Source organism: Poecilia formosa, unplaced genomic scaffold (assembly GCF_000485575.1).
Source record: "Poecilia formosa unplaced genomic scaffold, Poecilia_formosa-5.1.2 Scaffold197, whole genome shotgun sequence".
In the NCBI taxonomy this organism is placed as follows: domain Eukaryota; kingdom Metazoa; phylum Chordata; class Actinopteri; order Cyprinodontiformes; family Poeciliidae; genus Poecilia; species Poecilia formosa.
Window position 1 is genome coordinate 862,728 of NW_006800136.1, and position 18,302 is coordinate 881,029.

General features: G+C 38.0%; 3 protein-coding genes across 4 annotated transcripts; all 3 read left to right on the plus strand.

The window, feature by feature from the left end:
- Positions 1-2,699: 2,699 nt before the first annotated feature.
- LOC103148107 (P2Y purinoceptor 13-like) lies at positions 2,700-4,177 on the plus strand (the record flags this gene model as incomplete). Its single annotated transcript, XM_016678961.1, has 1 exon — positions 2,700-4,177. A coding segment is annotated over one exon (1,032 nt), but the record flags the coding sequence as incomplete, so codon positions are not given.
- A 1,482-nt stretch (positions 4,178-5,659) lies between these two features.
- Positions 5,660-10,872, plus strand: LOC103148076 (P2Y purinoceptor 13-like). 2 transcript variants are annotated; one of them, XM_007566699.2, is made up of 4 exons: positions 5,660-6,759; positions 8,055-8,253; positions 8,362-8,751; positions 9,072-10,872. In XM_007566699.2, exons 2-4 carry the CDS (start codon positions 8,074-8,076, stop codon positions 9,567-9,569), a joined length of 1,068 nt encoding a protein of 355 aa, XP_007566761.1. In that variant the 5' UTR covers positions 5,660-6,759; positions 8,055-8,073; the 3' UTR covers positions 9,570-10,872. The 2 variants fall into 2 exon arrangements, with proteins under 2 accessions (XP_007566761.1, XP_007566760.1); XM_007566698.2 differs by having other exon boundaries at positions 5,660-6,434.
- A 4,031-nt stretch (positions 10,873-14,903) lies between these two features.
- On the plus strand, positions 14,904-18,258 carry LOC103148077 (major facilitator superfamily domain-containing protein 1-like). The gene is made up of 9 exons (XM_007566700.2): positions 14,904-15,116; positions 15,264-15,316; positions 15,529-15,641; positions 15,775-15,817; positions 15,921-15,988; positions 16,268-16,376; positions 17,311-17,413; positions 17,799-17,897; positions 18,143-18,258. Exons 1-9 carry the CDS (start codon positions 14,972-14,974, stop codon positions 18,256-18,258), a joined length of 849 nt encoding a protein of 282 aa, XP_007566762.1. The 5' UTR covers positions 14,904-14,971.
- Positions 18,259-18,302: the final 44 nt, after the last annotated feature.

The following is an 18,302-nucleotide window of genomic DNA, read 5'->3' on the forward strand; positions in this document are numbered from 1 at the left end:
CTTACAAGTTGACCAAATATCAAATCTCTAGTAAATCTCGGTGGGGTATAAATTAAATTCTTTTCCCCAGTCTTGTATTCTCTGTATATCTGGATATTTCTCTTTAATGAAATTATTTTTTTGACGTTAATTTGTGAAAATGAGAGGTAAACGTATTAAATTCCTTTTTGATGATTTGTTCGGGGTTTTTTATTTTATTTTACTTCTTCAATAGGAAAGAACTCTAAGGTGAAAACATAACACTAGGTTAATATATCTAAGTTTTCCAGAGTGCAGTATGTAAAGGCTGTAGTAAATGAATCATGACAGATGACTGAATGATCTGTCCACTAAGATGAGATTTAATCAGTTATTTTGATGTAATCCTGTTTTGAAATTATTCAGACTTAACATGAGTTACAGGGTAGAGTTTTTTATTTCACAAATTTAAAAGCAGTTGTGCAGTATAAGATTTATTAAGACAAAGTTCTGTGTGCTAAAAGTGACAGAAAACCATTTGGCATATAAAGGGCTATTCCTGAAATCATAAGGTCATCACATGTTCTTTTTCAGCCATAAAATGCGCCTTGTCAGAATAAAATAGCTTTATTTTTCTCCTGCTTGAACCCCAAAGCTGCATTTTATTAAGACCGAAGGATATGAATATGAAACAAAGAGAAAAGTCAAAGTTGATAGAGTTGTAGAACTCCTTCACTTGACATTAACTTCTACTAGTAAGTCAGAGATTCATTTTATCCCAGAGTGAAAGAAAAGAGACAAATAAGTTCTCAAAATCTCTAGCAGCTCACTGGAATCAGCCTCCTATGTCAGGACATTCTTTTATTCTTTACAAAATAATGCTAAGTGTGTAAACATATATGTAAAATCAAATCGTACTCAGAAAAATAATCTTCTCAGCTTTCTTCAGATATTTCTGGCATTTGAATTTTCATAAACCAAGGTCGGAGGAAGTGCAAGGTCTTAATAAAAGGTTATGTGTTTTAATCTTCTAATGGAAAAAAATAAAAGCCTATGTTACATCATTGCCAAGATTAGTATTTCATTTCTGGTAATCAACAACAGAAAAATATACTGCTAAAAAAAAATAAAGGGAACATTTCACTTTAATTTTGTGTGTGGCTCCAAATCCAAGACTCCATTGGTTAATAAATTTGATTTCCATTGATGATTTTTGTGTGATTTTGTTGTCAGCACATTCAACTTTGTACAGAACAAAGTATTCAATGAGAATATTTCATTCATTCAGATCTAGGATGTGTTATTTGAGTGTTTCCTTTATTTTTTTGAGCAGTGTATAATATGTTTAAAAGTTAAATTAAAATATCAAGTATATCAGCCCTCAGCCTGAGGCTTGGGTCTCTTGTGTCAGCTCCACAGTGCCATCATGTTTTCCCTATTTTTGCATATGCCCTGAAAAATCGCCCGTCTTAATACAGCTGCCAGTTCAATGTGTTTGCTAGGAAAATCAGAGGTGGTTCTTGAGCTCCTATAATAGCATATCCCTGTCAGACTGAGCCAACATGTACTTCTGCGCTTGATGAGCGACTGAATTCAGCTGTCGTAAGTTTTTATCATAACAGTATTTTTTTTTTTCTTATTGTTGGTTATGATAGACATCTTTTTATTAGGCTGGTCAAAGATAAGCTCACGACATAATAATTAGTGATTAAACTTATCATGAATTAATAATAATTAAAAAAACAACATTTTATTAAAAGCTAAACATTTGGTGCTATGAGAAAAACTTTTTTTTTTCCTAAGAGTTAAAGGATTTGTTTTTCTATAAGTGATATCTTGTACATAATTTAAAGTAAACCCCAGTACAAAAAGTGTGAAGTGGTTGAAAATATGATATGGTACATGTATTGTGATATTATAATTAACAGATAAGAGATTTTTCTGCAGATATGTCCAAGTTAAACTTATTTTCTTAGTCACCTGTAAGGTCTCTCAGTGAAAAGCTATTCTGTTTTGCTGCCGGAAAGCATATATGTTGCTATGAAAATGTAATAAGCAGATGTAATTTTACAGAAAAGACTGTGGTGAATAAAATAATTTTAGCGATTCTGAGAGATAATGTCTGTATTTATTGAAATAACACATTATAAGAAAATACGGGATAGCTACAGGGACATCAATAGTTAATTATTTCCGGTCATAAACTTGATACAATTTAAAGTTTTTACATTTCATGTATTTTTTTATTTTTTTTTTACTGAGGTGAAACATTTGTTGTTTAAATGTAAACTTACCATGGCCTGGGGCTTTATATGTAACGTAAATTTATCTCTGTCATTGTTGTTCCACCTTAGGCTGCAGGATAACTCAGATTAAAAGACTGCTTCCCGCTCAAATGACCAAAAATATTTTCATCAGATTTAATTTAACCTTATACACTTTGGTGCTTGGTGTCTCTAAACTCAGAAAAAGACAAAAACGACGAGTTTTGTTTGTAAGACCTCATCAAGTATCAAGATAAACATACAAGCACTGTGAAATAGCCGGCTGTTTGCTCTAAAATAAAAACACTCCTTTATATTATCTTCCAGTTCAAAATTTGCATGGAATAAATAACAGATCATGGCTGATTACCTGGATCCACAAATTAATAACCAAGGTGAGAAGCTTCATCCTTCACGTGGTTGTTCAAAAGATCAAATCACTTCTCAGTTTAGCTGCTAGCATTGAAATAGCATTAACCACTATCATCTTTGTTTTTATTTTCCTCAGATGAAGCGAATCCGTCCCTCTATTCAGCTCTCAATCAGTCAGAGTGTGAGAGGTTTTCCTACAACCCTTACATAGTCCCAGCTCTCTTCTTTCTCATGTTCCCCATTGCCTTGTTGTTGAATGTGGTGGCAGCGTGGGTGTCCGTGCATCTGAAGTCGACCTCCACCTTCGTGGTGTACCTTAAAAACCTCGTGGCTGCCGACATAGTCATGACCCTGATGATCCCAATGAAAGCCGCAGCAGACTTGCCTACCACATGGGAGCAACTGGCTGGACCGACATGCCGTTTTTTTGCTGTCATTTTCTACAACGCGCAGTACACGTGTATTGCTTTGCTGGGGCTCATCAGCCTGGACCGTTTCTTTAAGATCATGATGCCGCACAGCAGGATCTTTGGGCAGAGTCTCACCATGAGCAAAGTGATATCCGCCACAGTCTGGCTGGTTTTGTTCGGAGGTACGGGTTTGCCAAATATCCTCCTGACGAACAAATCCGTGGCCAACGCCTCATTAATCACCACGTGCATGGTTCTGAAAGGCCCGGAAGGAGTGCAGTTTCACGAGCAAATATCTCTACTCCTGAACATATTCTTTTGGTTTGTTAGCGTGGTCATTGTCGTTTGCTACATCTGCATCGCAAACAGAGTTATCCAGTCGTACAGAAACTCCGGTAGCAACAACAGCCAGGGGAAGCAGAAAATCAAGCTGCGCGTTTTTCTCGTCATCATTGTGTTTTTCATCTGCTTTGGCCCGTACCACATCATCAGGATCCCGTACACTTCTCAGCAAGTCACCTACTCTAAGGCAGACTGCTCTCCGACCTATGAACATCTAAGGTTTGCCAAGGAACTCAGCCACTGGCTCGCCACGACCAACATCTGCATGGACCCCCTGCTCTACGTCTTCCTTTGTCGAGAGTTCAAGGAGAAGCTAATGTCGATGATGGAAAATAGCTTTAAAGCACCAGGAAAGCAAAAGTTCAAAGACGCATTGCCTTGCTGAAGCTGCAGTCAAATATGTAGACATGTCATTTCGTGGTTCTTAAAGGGAAGAAATTAAGAGTATTTTGTGCAGCATCAGATCCCATTTAGGTAGCGTGTTGTTGTTTCTTTTCCTTGCTTGCTTCCATTATATACCCCTATTAAAATGACGGATGGCCTTCAGATTATCCTGTCACTGTTTCAAAAACCAGTCAAAGATGGAAAATATTCCACTAATGTGACCTCCATCAGTCCCATCCCAGCCTGCAGTGCCTCCTAGTGGCCCCTCCGGGCTGGAGGTATTTTTTTCTAAGTGTTGTGCTCAGATCGACCAGTGGATGGGAAAGTTTGCTCCATCAGAACTTATTTGGCCAATGTGTTTCCATTTCCTGTTTTGGACATTAACTCTTTTTTGAAAAAGCCAAAAAGCGTGTATAATTTTTTTTTTTTTTATCTGAAATGAACAGATTTTTTTCCCCCCCAATTTTACCATTTCCATCAATCTTCTCTAACACAATACTGCAAATTGTGCATCAAAAAAACCTTAATAGAAACATCGCTATGGACCCTAAGAACACTTTAAATGTAAATCTGGATTTTAATTGGCAAAATTTAAATTAATTGGATTTTAAACACCTATAAAAACCTGTATAGGTGTTTCGGCAACTATACAGGATGCCTAAACGCTTGTGCTCACACAAATCTATTTCCACAAAGCTCCTCCTTGTCGTCTCCAGCCGAGCATCCATCTCACAGAGCAGCCCTCCATCATGCCTTCCCCACTCGACTCCACCAGACTAGCAGAGGCAATTAGCCAACACCTTGGAGTCCACTGAGCTCACCATATGAACAACTTCTCAGTCCAGTGGCCCTAAGAACGAATCTAAACAATAAAGTGGAGAAGCACCGCTGTGATGCTGAAGGAGGAGTGTTGGAAAGAGCAGCAACTTCTTAAAGAGACAGAGAGCGATTTCAAGGCGTCAAGTTATTTCTAAGACATGTTTGACACACACAGCATTTCTATGACAACTGAAGGTCACATAGTTACTTGATTGTGGTATGAAATGGTACAATGTGCCTGGAGAAAACATAATAAAACCCCTTCAAGAAACAAGATGCACTGTGGCACTTGTGTATCGTGTCCTCTCCAAGGACTTTTTCTGTGGCAACACTGCAACTTTTTTTTTTTTTGTTATTCTGTTATTAAGCATTGTCTGACTTTCTTCTGATAATAATATGTTGTTATAAACCCAGTCTTCATGTAGCCTCACGTTCTCACTTGATTATTTGCTTTTCTCAATAACATAGGATTACTGAGAAAACGAGTCAAAAAGTTTCACTTTGTGGATCACTGCAAGCATTCAGCAGGCCGAGTTTGGTTAATCTTTGTTGGTGTAGACAAAACTTCTATAAAAGGTGCCACTGGTGTAACATTTCAGTGGCTCTTGAATAAATACCAAGTGGTTTGCGTGAGCACTACATATAGCGCCCCTAAGTTGCAGCACTCACACAGTCAGGCTTTGCTGGAATTAAAATAGCGTGCTAAGTACCAGAAACGTAAAGCAACATATTTGCTTGTGCCACAGAAACACAAGGCAGATTTACAATGGTGTGATTTAAAAAAAAAAATGTATTCCATATCAGCTATGATTTGAGCTCAGATGTTGACACAGTTTGTAGGACATGTCACTTTATTTGTCTGAAATGCTAACATCATTTTAAAATATTAGAGCGCAAAATGTAGTTGTTTTGAGAGGTCAAGGGCTGTCTGCTAATATTTAGCATCTCTATCAGCAGCTGCAATCATTTTTGTGTGGTTTACTTTAAGATGTACAAGTTGTGTGCAACGTGACTTCAGTTCCACTGCTTTAGGAACAACTACTTAAAGTGACAGAAATCACATAATTATATTGGAATGTTGCACATTTTAACAACCCAATAAACATCCTTAAAAATAAACCTCCTTGTCATGTGTTTGATGGATCTCAACTTATATCTGAGATACGAAACTGAAAGTATGTGCGGATTTAAAATAGATGTTAATCTCACTCACAGTTTTAAAGACTGGCTGAGGAGCAACTTTTTTTTTTCTTTTTTTTTTTTTTAGCATGCATACTATCTCTTAAGCACGTTCTTTCCATCTGTCATAATTCCTGGGTCAAATCCAGGGAAAATCACACAGGAAGTCATTTTGGACAGTTCTCAGGAAAAAAAATAATAATAACTTTTATTTTTAACACAGAGGGGAACTGAGATGTCAAAGCAAAACTTGATTTACAGACTGGAGGATATCATGTATTGCATTTGACTATCATATTACTGCAGTAATAAAATATGCAAATAATTTCTTTTGAGAAATACAATCAATTAAATAGAGGCTTTAAAAAAAATGCCAGTGGCTGTCATTTAATGTCCTTCCACTACTCACCAGAAACCACTTTCTGTTTTAGACCGAGATAAACACATGTTGTGGCGCAAAGGGAGGGCGCAACATTTTGCAGGAGGTCTAAACTCTTGAGAAACTTGCTGTTGGTTTAGCATTTGGCTGTCAACAGCCAGTGGGGCTGACGGAGGCAGAGGGACTGGCACGGAGTAGAACAAGACTCTCGGCAGACAATTGGAACAGGAAGCAAGGAAGGAAGGGGTCTTTCACCCGGAGGAAGACTAGCTAACTCATTGGGATTGTGACAAGACAGCCTCACAATAACTCCAGAGACCACCCATTGTAAGAGCATCACACACACACACACACACACACACACGCAGTTAAAAGCAGAAAAGCAGCAGGAGGGACAAAGCTCAGAGGAACAGGCAGGCTCAGTCCTAATATCAGAAGCTGTTTTTATTTTATTTATTTATTTTTTTACTTCTTTTTTAATACTGATTAAAAAAAATAGCTTTTTGCTTTTATTTCAGCATTTTTTGTTATCTTTCCAAGTTGCAGTGAGACAGAAAAGGGGAATTGGATTTTTCACTTCTCTTTTTTTTGTGAAATCGTGTGCTTTTCACCGCTCTCGTTATTCTGCCAATGCCCACTGTCACAACAGCAGGTAAGCCTCGACTTTTCACTGACACAAAGTATCGGTTGGATGCAAAGAATCGCGTTTCAGAGCAAGCATGGATCATCCGTTGTTTGAAAACATGATTCACGCTGTCGCAGCGCCTGCTCTCGGCTTCAGCGTTGCTCCTTGCATTTCGCACACACTTTCAGGTGGGGTAGTCGTGTCTTCACACAAATATGTTCATCAAGTGACATTTGTTTGGTAATTGCATGACATTTAAATGACAGAACAAAAAAACAACATGATTTGTTAGCAGTAAGTTTAATCATTTATATGAAGGAAACTTTTTTTGTGGAAAAATTGTGTTTTAGTTCAAAAGTTCTCCTGTATTGTTAGAATGGCTTGAATCTACTGTCTTTATCTTCAGGACTGATGGATTTACATCAGGTTTTCACCATCTTGGATTTGTTCACAGAAGTTATTAATAAGGGTTACAAAACAGTAGCAGCTTTGCAGTCCACAGGGGTAATTATGTTTAACTTCTAGAAGAAGGACACATGTAGATTTTTCTAAATCGGTGTAAAAAAAAAGAAAAAAAAAGAAGAACAAATAATAGCTGATAAAGCATGCGCTTCTTGGAAAAGTTTAGTTTTTGCTTCTACTGGAAGTTATTGTATTGAACAGCCTACTTTACATGTATTAAAATTACCATACAATGTCACAGATTTCCTGGAAGTAGTCATTGCTTCCCTTTGCCATCTTGTACGTTGGTAGCTTTGTTGTGGTAGTTTATGCCCATGTATCAGTAAGGGGGGTTGTATGTGGAATGTGGCAACAAACGAGTCAAAGTTATTTTCTATTATGTAGTCAACAGCAGAAAAATTTGCAATTTAATGACCAAACATAATGTAAAATAGGGATTTCAACCAAAAAAATGGGATTGGGGTGCGACATACGATATTAGTCAAATTGGACTTTCTTTTTTTAAATGAAAAATGAAACTACAACAAAAGCATAAACCAATACGTCATGGTTCAAGTACTTAAGTACGAGTTCTTTATTATACAAATAAAACCTAGAAGCTGGACAAGATGAAACTAAAGTGCATCTATGCAAAATGTGGGGACAAATTGAGGAAGTGACAAATTGACCACAAACCATTCTTAGTCAAAAGATGAAAGTTCGGGTGGTACATCCAAAAATTCTCAACAGCACTTCATCAGTTTCACTTCATCTGCAAATGCACCTGATGATGAAACTGAAATGGGCTTTCAGTATTACTTTCAATCTTCGTTATGTGACTGGTCACATATGGTCACATAACGAAGATCGTCTTTTCAAAGGTTCACTAAGGATCGGAAGATGAACACCACAGTGAATGTCTCCTTGGAGTGTATCAGAGATCCCCGTGTGACATCGGTGATATTCCCAGTTCTATACAGCATTCTTTGTGTCGTAGCCCTTGTGCTGAACTCTTTAGCCGCGTGGATCTTCTTCAGAATTCCCAGCACCACAACTTTTCTGGTCTTCTTAAAAAATGTGGTAAGCTCTTACTTAAGAACATAAGTTACTATTGATACAGAGTGGTTGGAAACAATAATAATAATAATAATAATAATAATAAAAATACATTTCACGCTTTACCAACAGGTGGTGGCCGACTTGCTGATGTCTCTAACCATCCCTATCAAAATCTTGAGTGATGCAGGAGTGGGTTCCTTGCAGCTACGTGCCTTCCATTGCAGATTCTCTGCTGTCCTTTTCTACATCACCATGTACATCAGCATCTTATTGCTGGGCCTCATCAGCTTGGACCGCTTCCTGAAGATCGTAAGGCCCTTTGGAAAGTGTGTCCCGCAGAAGGTTCGGGTTGGCCAGAGGCTGAGTGCAGCAGTATGGATTGTAATGCTGTCTCTGGCCCTGCCCAATGTCATTCTCAGCAACCAGCCCCCTAAAACCTCGAGGGGCAAACTGAAATGCTCCTCCATGAAGGGCGAAGCGGGCAAACTATGGCATGCGGGATTCAACTACTTCTGCCAGGTAACCACTATACAAATATTCTGAGAAACAAGTTTTATTTGGACTCCAACAGTTATTTGATGTATCCAATAGAAAGTCATCCCCATGCTTGAGAACTAAGCATTTAAAAGCAACTGCTTCAACTCCTAGCAAAGGCAGAGCATTCATTAATCAACTCATCTACCGCATCACTTATTTAGAATATTCATTTTTCACATAAAAGGAATCAAATCTGCACAGACTGAGAACTACTTTCAGTCAGGCCTGATCCACTAACAACTTGTAAAAATGTGACGCCAGATGACTGGTTGTGCTTCATGGCTTATTTATTTCTGTTTTAGGTCATCTTTTGGTGCACATTTGCCTTGATGGTGTTTTGCTACACGTTCATCAGCAAGAAGGTCTATGAGTCATACAAAGCCTCAAAGAGCAAATCTCATGCTGCAAATAGAAGAACCAAAGCCAAAGTGTTTGTGGTGGTGGGGGTATTTTTCGTCTGCTTTGCCCCTTTCCATTCTGTAATCGTGCCCTATATGCTGACTCAAACACGCAGACTCAAACTTGCAGACTGCCGAGCAGAGAGCGCACTCTACATCGCCAAGGAAACCACACTGTGGCTGTCTGCAACTAATGTCTGCCTTGACCCGCTTATTTACGTCTTCCTGTGCAAAGTGTTCAGAAAGAGACTGATGACCATGATCTGCAAAGACCCCAAGGAGTCTTCCAAATCCTCATTGACGCACATGGAGATGTCACCAGTGGACCACACTACCAGGCTGTCACTCAATGACACATCGCACATCAATCAATGCACATCAGCCTCAAGCTTCGACTGCTGACGTCTTTCATACCTGGACGACTGTTTACTGTTCGTTCTGTTAGAAAGCTTGCACAAACTCTTAAAATGAGCCGACTGTGAATGGACTCGGACAAATCGGATGTGCCAGTACTTTCAGTGCCTGTGGTTTCAGCGAATGTCGTGCAAAAATGTTTTTTGCTTACTCATCTGACATATTTCCTTAACAATGCTTACTGTCAATGTCTGCATCCTGTGGATTAATCTTGCTCAAACGGCACTTTCCCTTTGTTTCAGACTTACTGTATTGGGGTGAAAATAATTTTGACAGAACACATTTTAAAATCTACTTGTCAAAGAAGAGCTAAATAAAAACTGTAGCAGACCAGAATCTGTTAGGGCAACCTGATGACGAAAAAAATGTGGTACTAATCATTGGATTACTAATATTTTTGCATAAGCGCGATATATTCATGTCTTAGTCGCACAGTAGTCATTTTATTTCTATAAAGCTCATTTGAATAATTATGTAGCTTTAGCGGATGATACCACACTTTTTACATGAGGTAAAGGCTGTGGTATACCAGCTATACCAGCTTTCAGATGTAACTCGAAACTAGTTTTGCACATGAAGATCTAGCTTTCAGATTCCAGATCTGCGTTTCGGGGCTTGAATTAAGCATCTCAGAAAAACAAAGCAAATCAGAAAAGGGGGTCAGATTACCAGCTGTTGTGAGCTGGCTGCAGGTTATTGGAAAAGAACATACCTGCTATATTGTACTCTTACAAAACTACTGGTAACTGAAATAACATGGCGTTCCAGTTAGTTTCTGTAAGCACTAATGAGACCATAGGGCAGATTTTATGATAAGTGACCCAGTTCTGCATGTTTGCAGTGCTGTTTTAGTTTCATGTGCCTTAAGTGAGGTTGTAATATTTACTGGAAATTTGATCAGAAATAATATCACCATTATGGAGGGATTGGTACCAATTTTGTTTTTTGTTTTTTTTAGGATTGTTGTTCCATTTCTACCACAGAAATGTTCCAAGTGCAGAGAATTGTACATTTTATGTTGTATTCTGAAGTACTTTTTAATCACCATAGATTTTTTTTCTGTTATTACAAACAAAATCTATTTGAGTTTTTACTGCCATGTTTCACAGTAAAAGGTTGTAATAATTAAAGACAACTCATAGCGATTGTCTTTACAAGTGCTCTGAAAAGATTGCCACAAAAACTCTTTCGGTCGTAAACTAATCTTGACTGATCTATCTTCAAAAGACTGTTTTCTTCTTTTCTTATTACATGCAAATATGTAATATTTGTAAAAAAAAAAAAAAAAAAAGTCAAGTATTTCACTGACAAAATTATAAGTCATTATAAGTAAATAACATTTTACTTCAAAGGTTAGATCTTATAATAAATTCACCCCAAATTTTGGAGAACTAGTTTATGCATGGAGAACTGATGGTACTAGAAGTCACTGTTTTGCTGGTTCACTCTAACCTGAACTGTTTCTCTGTAAAGTTGTTTTTCTGATTGTAATGCACATGTGTATTTAATGTCTGCATATCATTTTATTTATATTTATGGATAATTATTTTTCATAACTTTTTTATTAACATTGTCCAGTGGCATAAAAAAAAGTAAAAAAAAAATAAGAATGGAAAAAAAAAAGTATTTATTTTTAATAAATAACACAACATCACATTACAAACTGGGAGCTTAAATGTTGAGACAGGGGCGGGAAATGTCAAAAGAGCCAGATGAACTAATCAGAGGAGATGTGGAACAGCTGCGTCCGAATGAAAGCAGCAAAACGGAGGAATAGATGAACACAAACGGAGATGAACTGAGGCTCAAAGGATCCACAAACCAAAAAAAAAAAGAATCAAATATAATAACCTAATATGCAGAAATGAAGAAAATAAACAGAATTAATAGTGAAATAATAAACACAAAGAAAGAAATGAGTTGATATAGCAAAACCCTACTTATAATAATCAACAAATGGTGTTGGCAAGATCTTTTCTAACCATAATAAAAGCTCAAACACATGAGAAAAGAGTTCGTCAGGAAGGAACTGGCCATGATTGGCCTACATTGTCAAGGAAACCACACGGTGGGTGACCTGACAGAGATAATGCCACTGAAAGAATGGCTGCATTTTGACGACAAGTGCGAAGAGGGGTAATGTGGACAAATTCAATTTATCACATTTTTGTGTGCTATTCTGCAGCCCAGCTAGAAATAAAATACAGAAAAAGTACACAAAATAAATGAAGTATAATACCAGTACTCCTTTTAATACAGTTATTTCCAAAAAGATTACTAAATCTTGTGAATACAAAAAATTGTAAACTGCAAATTGAAATTATTGACTTGGATTTCAAATATGGTGCTTATGTGGTGTACTGACCGGGGCCCACCTCTTATCTGTTGATGGAAACGGTTCCATCCTATATGATATCGTATATTCCAGTACAAATGACAAAACAAGCTCAGGAAATTGTGAGACTTAAATAGAAAGACTTTGCATCTTCTGAAGAACTTGTGTGTTTCTGACCAAGGGAGCATTAGAAGCACAGACGACACCAGTGTTATTGCATAAAAATAGCTTCCTGATTAGCTTTACAGCTCAGGGTTTAAGCAACATCCACCCTGAAGCATGGTCCAATGTATGAAGGTGTAAAACTAAACGTTGCTGCGAGCTTTTGACTCCACCGGTCTCGTTACTCCGTCGGCGTTCAATTAAACCAGGAGAGACAAAAAATGCAAATGTGAGATAGAATGACTTTCTCCAACTCTGCCACTACCAAGAAGATAGATCTCAAAACATTCACAAACTAGTTCTGCAGGATTAATGTCACCTGCCCCCTGGCTTATAACAGTGTGTGCATGTGAGTTTGATTAATGCAATAATGACATATAATCTCTCTCCAACCCACTCTCTATCAGTTATGAAAGAAGCTGATATTTGGGCAGGAAATTAATGAGCTGCAGAGCGACCGGAGCGGCGACCGTGGCTACAGGAAGCGCAATTTGTCACCCTTAGATTAAATTCTCTGACAGATGACCCTGTAATCGTGAACTACTGGAATTTTTAAATGACATTCACGGAAATTAAATCCACCATGTTGGAGAGTAAGAAGAATGAAAATGAATGTCCATAAAGTCTGGTCAGAAGGAAAAGGCAAGAGTTCACTACAACCGGGTGTGTGGTGAAACAGTGAAGATGAGAAGCCACACGTCTGCAGATAAGCAAATCACAAATCAGGAAGTTTCTACAAGTTTCAGATAGCAGCAGAAACATGGATAAACAGAGAAAGACATTCATGAACGCGACAGAAGCGACAAAAAATTTTGTCGCTTGATAATGCTTGAACATTATCGAGAAATGTTCAAGCATTTCTCGATAAAGTCCAAATTACAAAGGAAAAATTGTACCCAACCTGGTCCGCCTCACTTTTAGTCTCGCAGCAAAACAAGTGACTTGACTTTTAGGATGTCGCTCAGCTGAAACAGTTGTTGATCACCCAACCAACCACAGGGTAAGCCTGTGGGGAAAGTTTCTGAACCCAGTAGCGCAGCTGTGCAGCTTGCAAAACAACTCCCTCGTGTTTATGTGTGTTACAGAGAGTGAAAAAAGAAAAAAAAGAAAATATATTTTGTTCAGCGGAAAGAATGTTTAGTACCTCGTTAACATGTATCTGGTTATTTTCAAACCTTGCTTTTGAACAAACAAGCTTAATGTCGTCAGTTATATTGAATAAAGTTGTAGATTTAAGGAACATTGCTGCACAGTTTAATCACAGGAAAATTGAACTGCCCAGCTGGTTTTACATGCTAAATTACACATTTTACTGACATTACACTGAAATAAGTTTGCACACTCTCAACTTTGGAGCTGGATAAACCACCGCTACTGATAATAAAAGCTATTAGGTAATCAGATAAACAATATGGTACACCGAATATGAACAAATTTCAGGAACCTTTTCAATCTATATATTAAAAAGAATTCAAATGGACCTAAGGTGAATGGGTGTCACAAATATAAAACTACACATAGTACATTTGGAATATCTAAAAGGAAATCAACAGCATGTATAAGAAACAAGAACATGCAAATGCAAAAGAAAAAAGCACCATGAACACATTTCCTGTGCTTTACTGATGTAAAGAAGCACTTAAAATCAAATTTTATCATTCAGTCTATTTTAAATACATTTATATTCTGCTTGGTTTAAGAGGGATTTGCTCATTCATTTGGAGGACAAATACAATCTAATGCAGTCAATGTATTCTTTTTTCTTGCATACGACCAAAACCCATCTCAACCACTAGAGGGCAGCAGAACATTGAAACAGGTGTCGTCTTTGTTCTACAGCGTAACCTACTGAATCTGATTTACGTTCTGATTTGTAATGTCCCCGGGCTCTAATTAGACCGTCTCACTTGTGTTTGTTCTTTATCTTCTGGCAGTAAATTAAATACTTATTTTGTTTTCATTAAGATTTATTAGTCAGTTAAATGGAATTTAACTTATAACACAATGGGACATAAAGTCAGTTGTCCCATCCATTCAATGGCTGATTGCACAGAGGTCCTACCACCACCACAAACCCTGTAACAGTAACTTTGAGCTACAAGTGTTTTTTTTTGTTTGTTTGTTGTTGTTTTTGTTTTTATTTTGTTGATGTGCTATATTGTGTAAAACAGGTTTCTGATTTGTGTAAATGCGTGCGCATACGATAAGTTTCAGAGAAAGCCGTACCAGAATATTGTCTCTACAGACAAGGGCACATTTCGTAAGAAATAAGACTTTCCATTTGTAATTGCTCACACTTCCACCTGCTTCAAAAAGACAAGTGGTAAAATCTTAATCAGTTTTGTACTTTTGTAGAAATATGTTTTTTCAAATATCATGACCAAAAATCACGTTTTCTGTGTCATTGTAAAAAGAGTGCTCACTCCCCCGTTGTGTAAATGTTGCCGATAAATAGTCAATACACCTTTAACCCCTGGGAACATCCATATATGGTGCTCACATCCGGTTTTGAATGTCGACAATAGCTTTTCAAAATTCCTTATCCACTTATTAAAATGCAAAAGCGGAGCATTATTTCTTTATCTTTTATTTTGTACCTATATCTTGCTGACGTTCTGATGGTTTTCTGTCCAAAAATACAGTTTACATCAAGAATGGTAAAGACGCCGTGAATGTTTAACTTAAAAAAGGCAAAAGAACGTTAACAAATATCTCCCCGCCATTTCATTATCTGCTGCAGCGCAAAACTATGTAAAAACCAAACATCTATCCCATAGTTCAACGCGCGCTCCCGCGACGTGCCCGCTTCAATTTAAAGCCACGTGATCTCTCCGGTTGGGTCATATGATCCTCCTCCAGTTCTGTGCCAGCTTTCCTCAAACAACAGCTGAACATGGCGGATTTTGAGGAGCGGCGGTCGCTGTTGGGAGACGAAAATGAAGACCGAGGCCCCGGAAGACAACTGTCCGCCATCTGCGACCCCAGCCACGTCCTACACCGAGTGGTCGTCCTGATTTTTATGTGCTTCCTGGGATTCGGTGAGCAGCTGTGGAGATGTTTGCATGGCACAAAGTGAAAGCAAGTCTTGAAACATTTCCAGAGGGCTTGGAATGGGATTGTTGTGTTTCTCTAAAGTGAAAAATAATACGTTCACATTATGTGATACTTTTTGGCGTTTATTTCAGGGAGCTACTTCTGTTATGACAACCCAGCAGCACTTCAAACTCAAGTCATACAGGTAATTCAGCCTCTTGGCGTCCACTATTGAACACCGTCGTAGAAATGTTAGTTTCCTTTTCTTTTCTTTTTTTTATCCCCAATTGAGAAGTCAACTCAATGAATTTCACGACGCATTCCGAGGAACTTTTATCTTCTGCGTTGCTAACATGCCTATTAATTTTAAAATGGCTTACTTACTGAACAAGTTTTGTTTTCCTTTTCTGTTTCCAGGATATGAACTTGAACACTGCTGAGTTCATGCAGCTGTATGCCTGGTATTCCTGGCCCAATGTGGTCCTCTGCTTCTTGGGAGGATTTCTCATCGACAGGGTTTTTGGCATCAGGTACGATAGAGAACCAGGTTGCTCTGGTTTTGTGCCAAATCCTCACCTTGCATCCTTGCAGTGAAAGAAGTGAAACCTTTTTTTTTGAATGCCGTCTTGATTGAGTTTTGTTGCGCATTCTTGTTTTCTGTAGGCTTGGAACCATCATCTTTTCCCTATTTGTCTGTGTTGGGCAGGTTGGTTTGTGTTAAACTCTTGATGTGAAATTGTCACTTGAAGTTTTTTTTTTTCTTCTTCTTCTTCCTTTTAACTATGTTTTGTTTTGAAACGTCTTCACAGGTAATATTTGCAGCTGGAGCGTGGTCCAATCATTTTTGGCTAATGGAAGCTGGACGCTTTGTATTTGGGTAAAAACATTTAGCTTTTCAGAATCTATTTTGGTCACTAAAAATTAATATGTAATTTTTCACATTAGCACAAAATCCAACATCTTTTTAGCTTTATTCAATTGATCACCTCACTTAAATTCTCATATTTACCCAATTAAATCAAAATCTCCAAAATGGAGTATAGCTTGACAGACGTACAAGCTCTTTATACCAAAAGTTAATCAGTTTTTCCACTTTCACACAGAACTAACATGTTTTTTTTTGTTGTCATTTTTTTTAAACTGTTTTCTTTGGTAGTATCGGCGGAGAGTCTCTAGCCGTGGCCCAAAACACGTATGCAGTCAACTGGTTCAAAGGCAAAGAGCTCAATCTGGTGTTTGGTCTTCAGCTGAGCATGGCTCGACTGGTATGGACTTTTTATTTTTTTTAATTTAATTACATTTTTTAATCTTTGCATCCATTGGGGATGATTAATTAGTTTGCAAACTTGAGTTGTTCACCATTTTGATACATCATAACCTCATGTTTTTCCAATAGGATGTTTCATGACAAACCATAACAAGGTAGTTCAAAATTGGGAAATGGTTGGGAAAATGATTTTTTTCAGAATATTTTACAAGTAATCTGAAATATGATTTGGTCCAATTGTACTTGGCTCCCAATGAGTAAATGCTTTTCTACAGCTGCAAATCTTTTGGTGTATGCCTGTCCCAGTTTTTCATCTCTATAGACAAACATCTTTGCACATTTTTCTTTGTAAAAATTGCAGACGGATAACATGGAGAGCGTCTGTGAATCTAGATCTTCACAGATCTGGCCGCAGATTTTTGGGAAATTTTAACACTTGAATATGGTTTGATGATCTAAGACATTCGAGAATGCTGTGCAGTGAAACTACTCAAAATTATCCTGGTATCGTCTATTGATATTGCTCATATATCTATTGCAACTTAATATATACTATTGATTTATCACCCTGCCCTAAGACAACTTAATACTAAGACTACACTTTACAAAAGTGAACTCCAATTTACTCCAAGTTAACTTCCCAATGTTAACTTATAGTTAAAATGCACTACATTTTACCAACGGGTATCAAAGTAAAGGGGGCCGAATACACACACACACACACGCCAAGTTTTTCCAGATTTTTATTTGAAACGATGTCAGATTTTTCCTCCACTTCACAGACGTGTACCAATTTGTGTTCGGTTATTATAGATGCCAGATGAAATGTATCTAGGCTTGTGATTTGACTGTCCTTTACATCAAGGTGTGTGAATACTTTAGCAAGGTGCTGGTAGGTGTAAAGAGACGCCGTCTGCTCTCCTTTCCCGTAGGGCAGCACAGTGAACATGAACATCATGGGCTGGGTCTACAGTAAAGTTGCGGTCGCTGTCGGTTCCTCTGGACACACGACCCTCGGGATATCACTCATGATAGGTAAGTAATACACAGTTGTGTGTAAAACCGCTGGCTTCGCTTGGGTAGGAGATGGAGTTTAACCCGAGCTTCTGGTTACATGTTTTCGTCGCCGTATGCGTCCGACTTGCCGAGCCCTCCGCTCGTCTCGGGTAACGCAGCCGAGCAGAAAAGGGAACTAAAAGTGCCACTCGGCACCTCGGATGAGTCATGTGGGGTGTGAAAAGCTTTTTCTCGGCCGTGCAAAAGCGCTTCTACTTTTGCTCATATTTGAAGTACTGTTGGTTAAACTTTAACTCGATCATCTGACCGTTACTCAGCTGTCAGGAAATGTTAAAATTATTTCGTGTTGTGTTCTTGAAGTCTTGAGACACTTTGTTTTTTTGTTTTTTTTTCTTCCTGTTAGCGGCTGGAACCTGTGTGTTTTCTCTAATCTGTGCCTTGGTGCTGGGATTTCTGGATAAGAGAGCAGAGAGGATCCTTCACAAGGAACAGGGGAGAACGGGTAATGTGAAGATAATGCCTTTGTTTTTATCTTTGTTCTTGCTTAACACTCATCTGTCAATACAAATCGATCCAGATTACAAAAAATGCAAGGTTGTCTTTTTTGTTTTTTTAGCTGAACTGATAAGTCTTTGTCTTATGTGCTGAGATTGATTTTTATTTATAAATTCCTTGTGATACCCAGATAATTCCAGGACTTTGAGGTAAGCAACTGAAACTGATGCACATATTTATCTTCTGTTTTAGGCGAAGTTATAAAGCTGACTGACGTGAAGGATTTCTCCCTGTCCCTGTGGCTCATCTTCATCATTTGTGTGTTTTACTATGTCGCCATTTTCCCCTTTATTGGACAGGGCCAGTAAGTATTTTTACCTTTTCCCCTCACTAAGATGCACAAATCTTATCT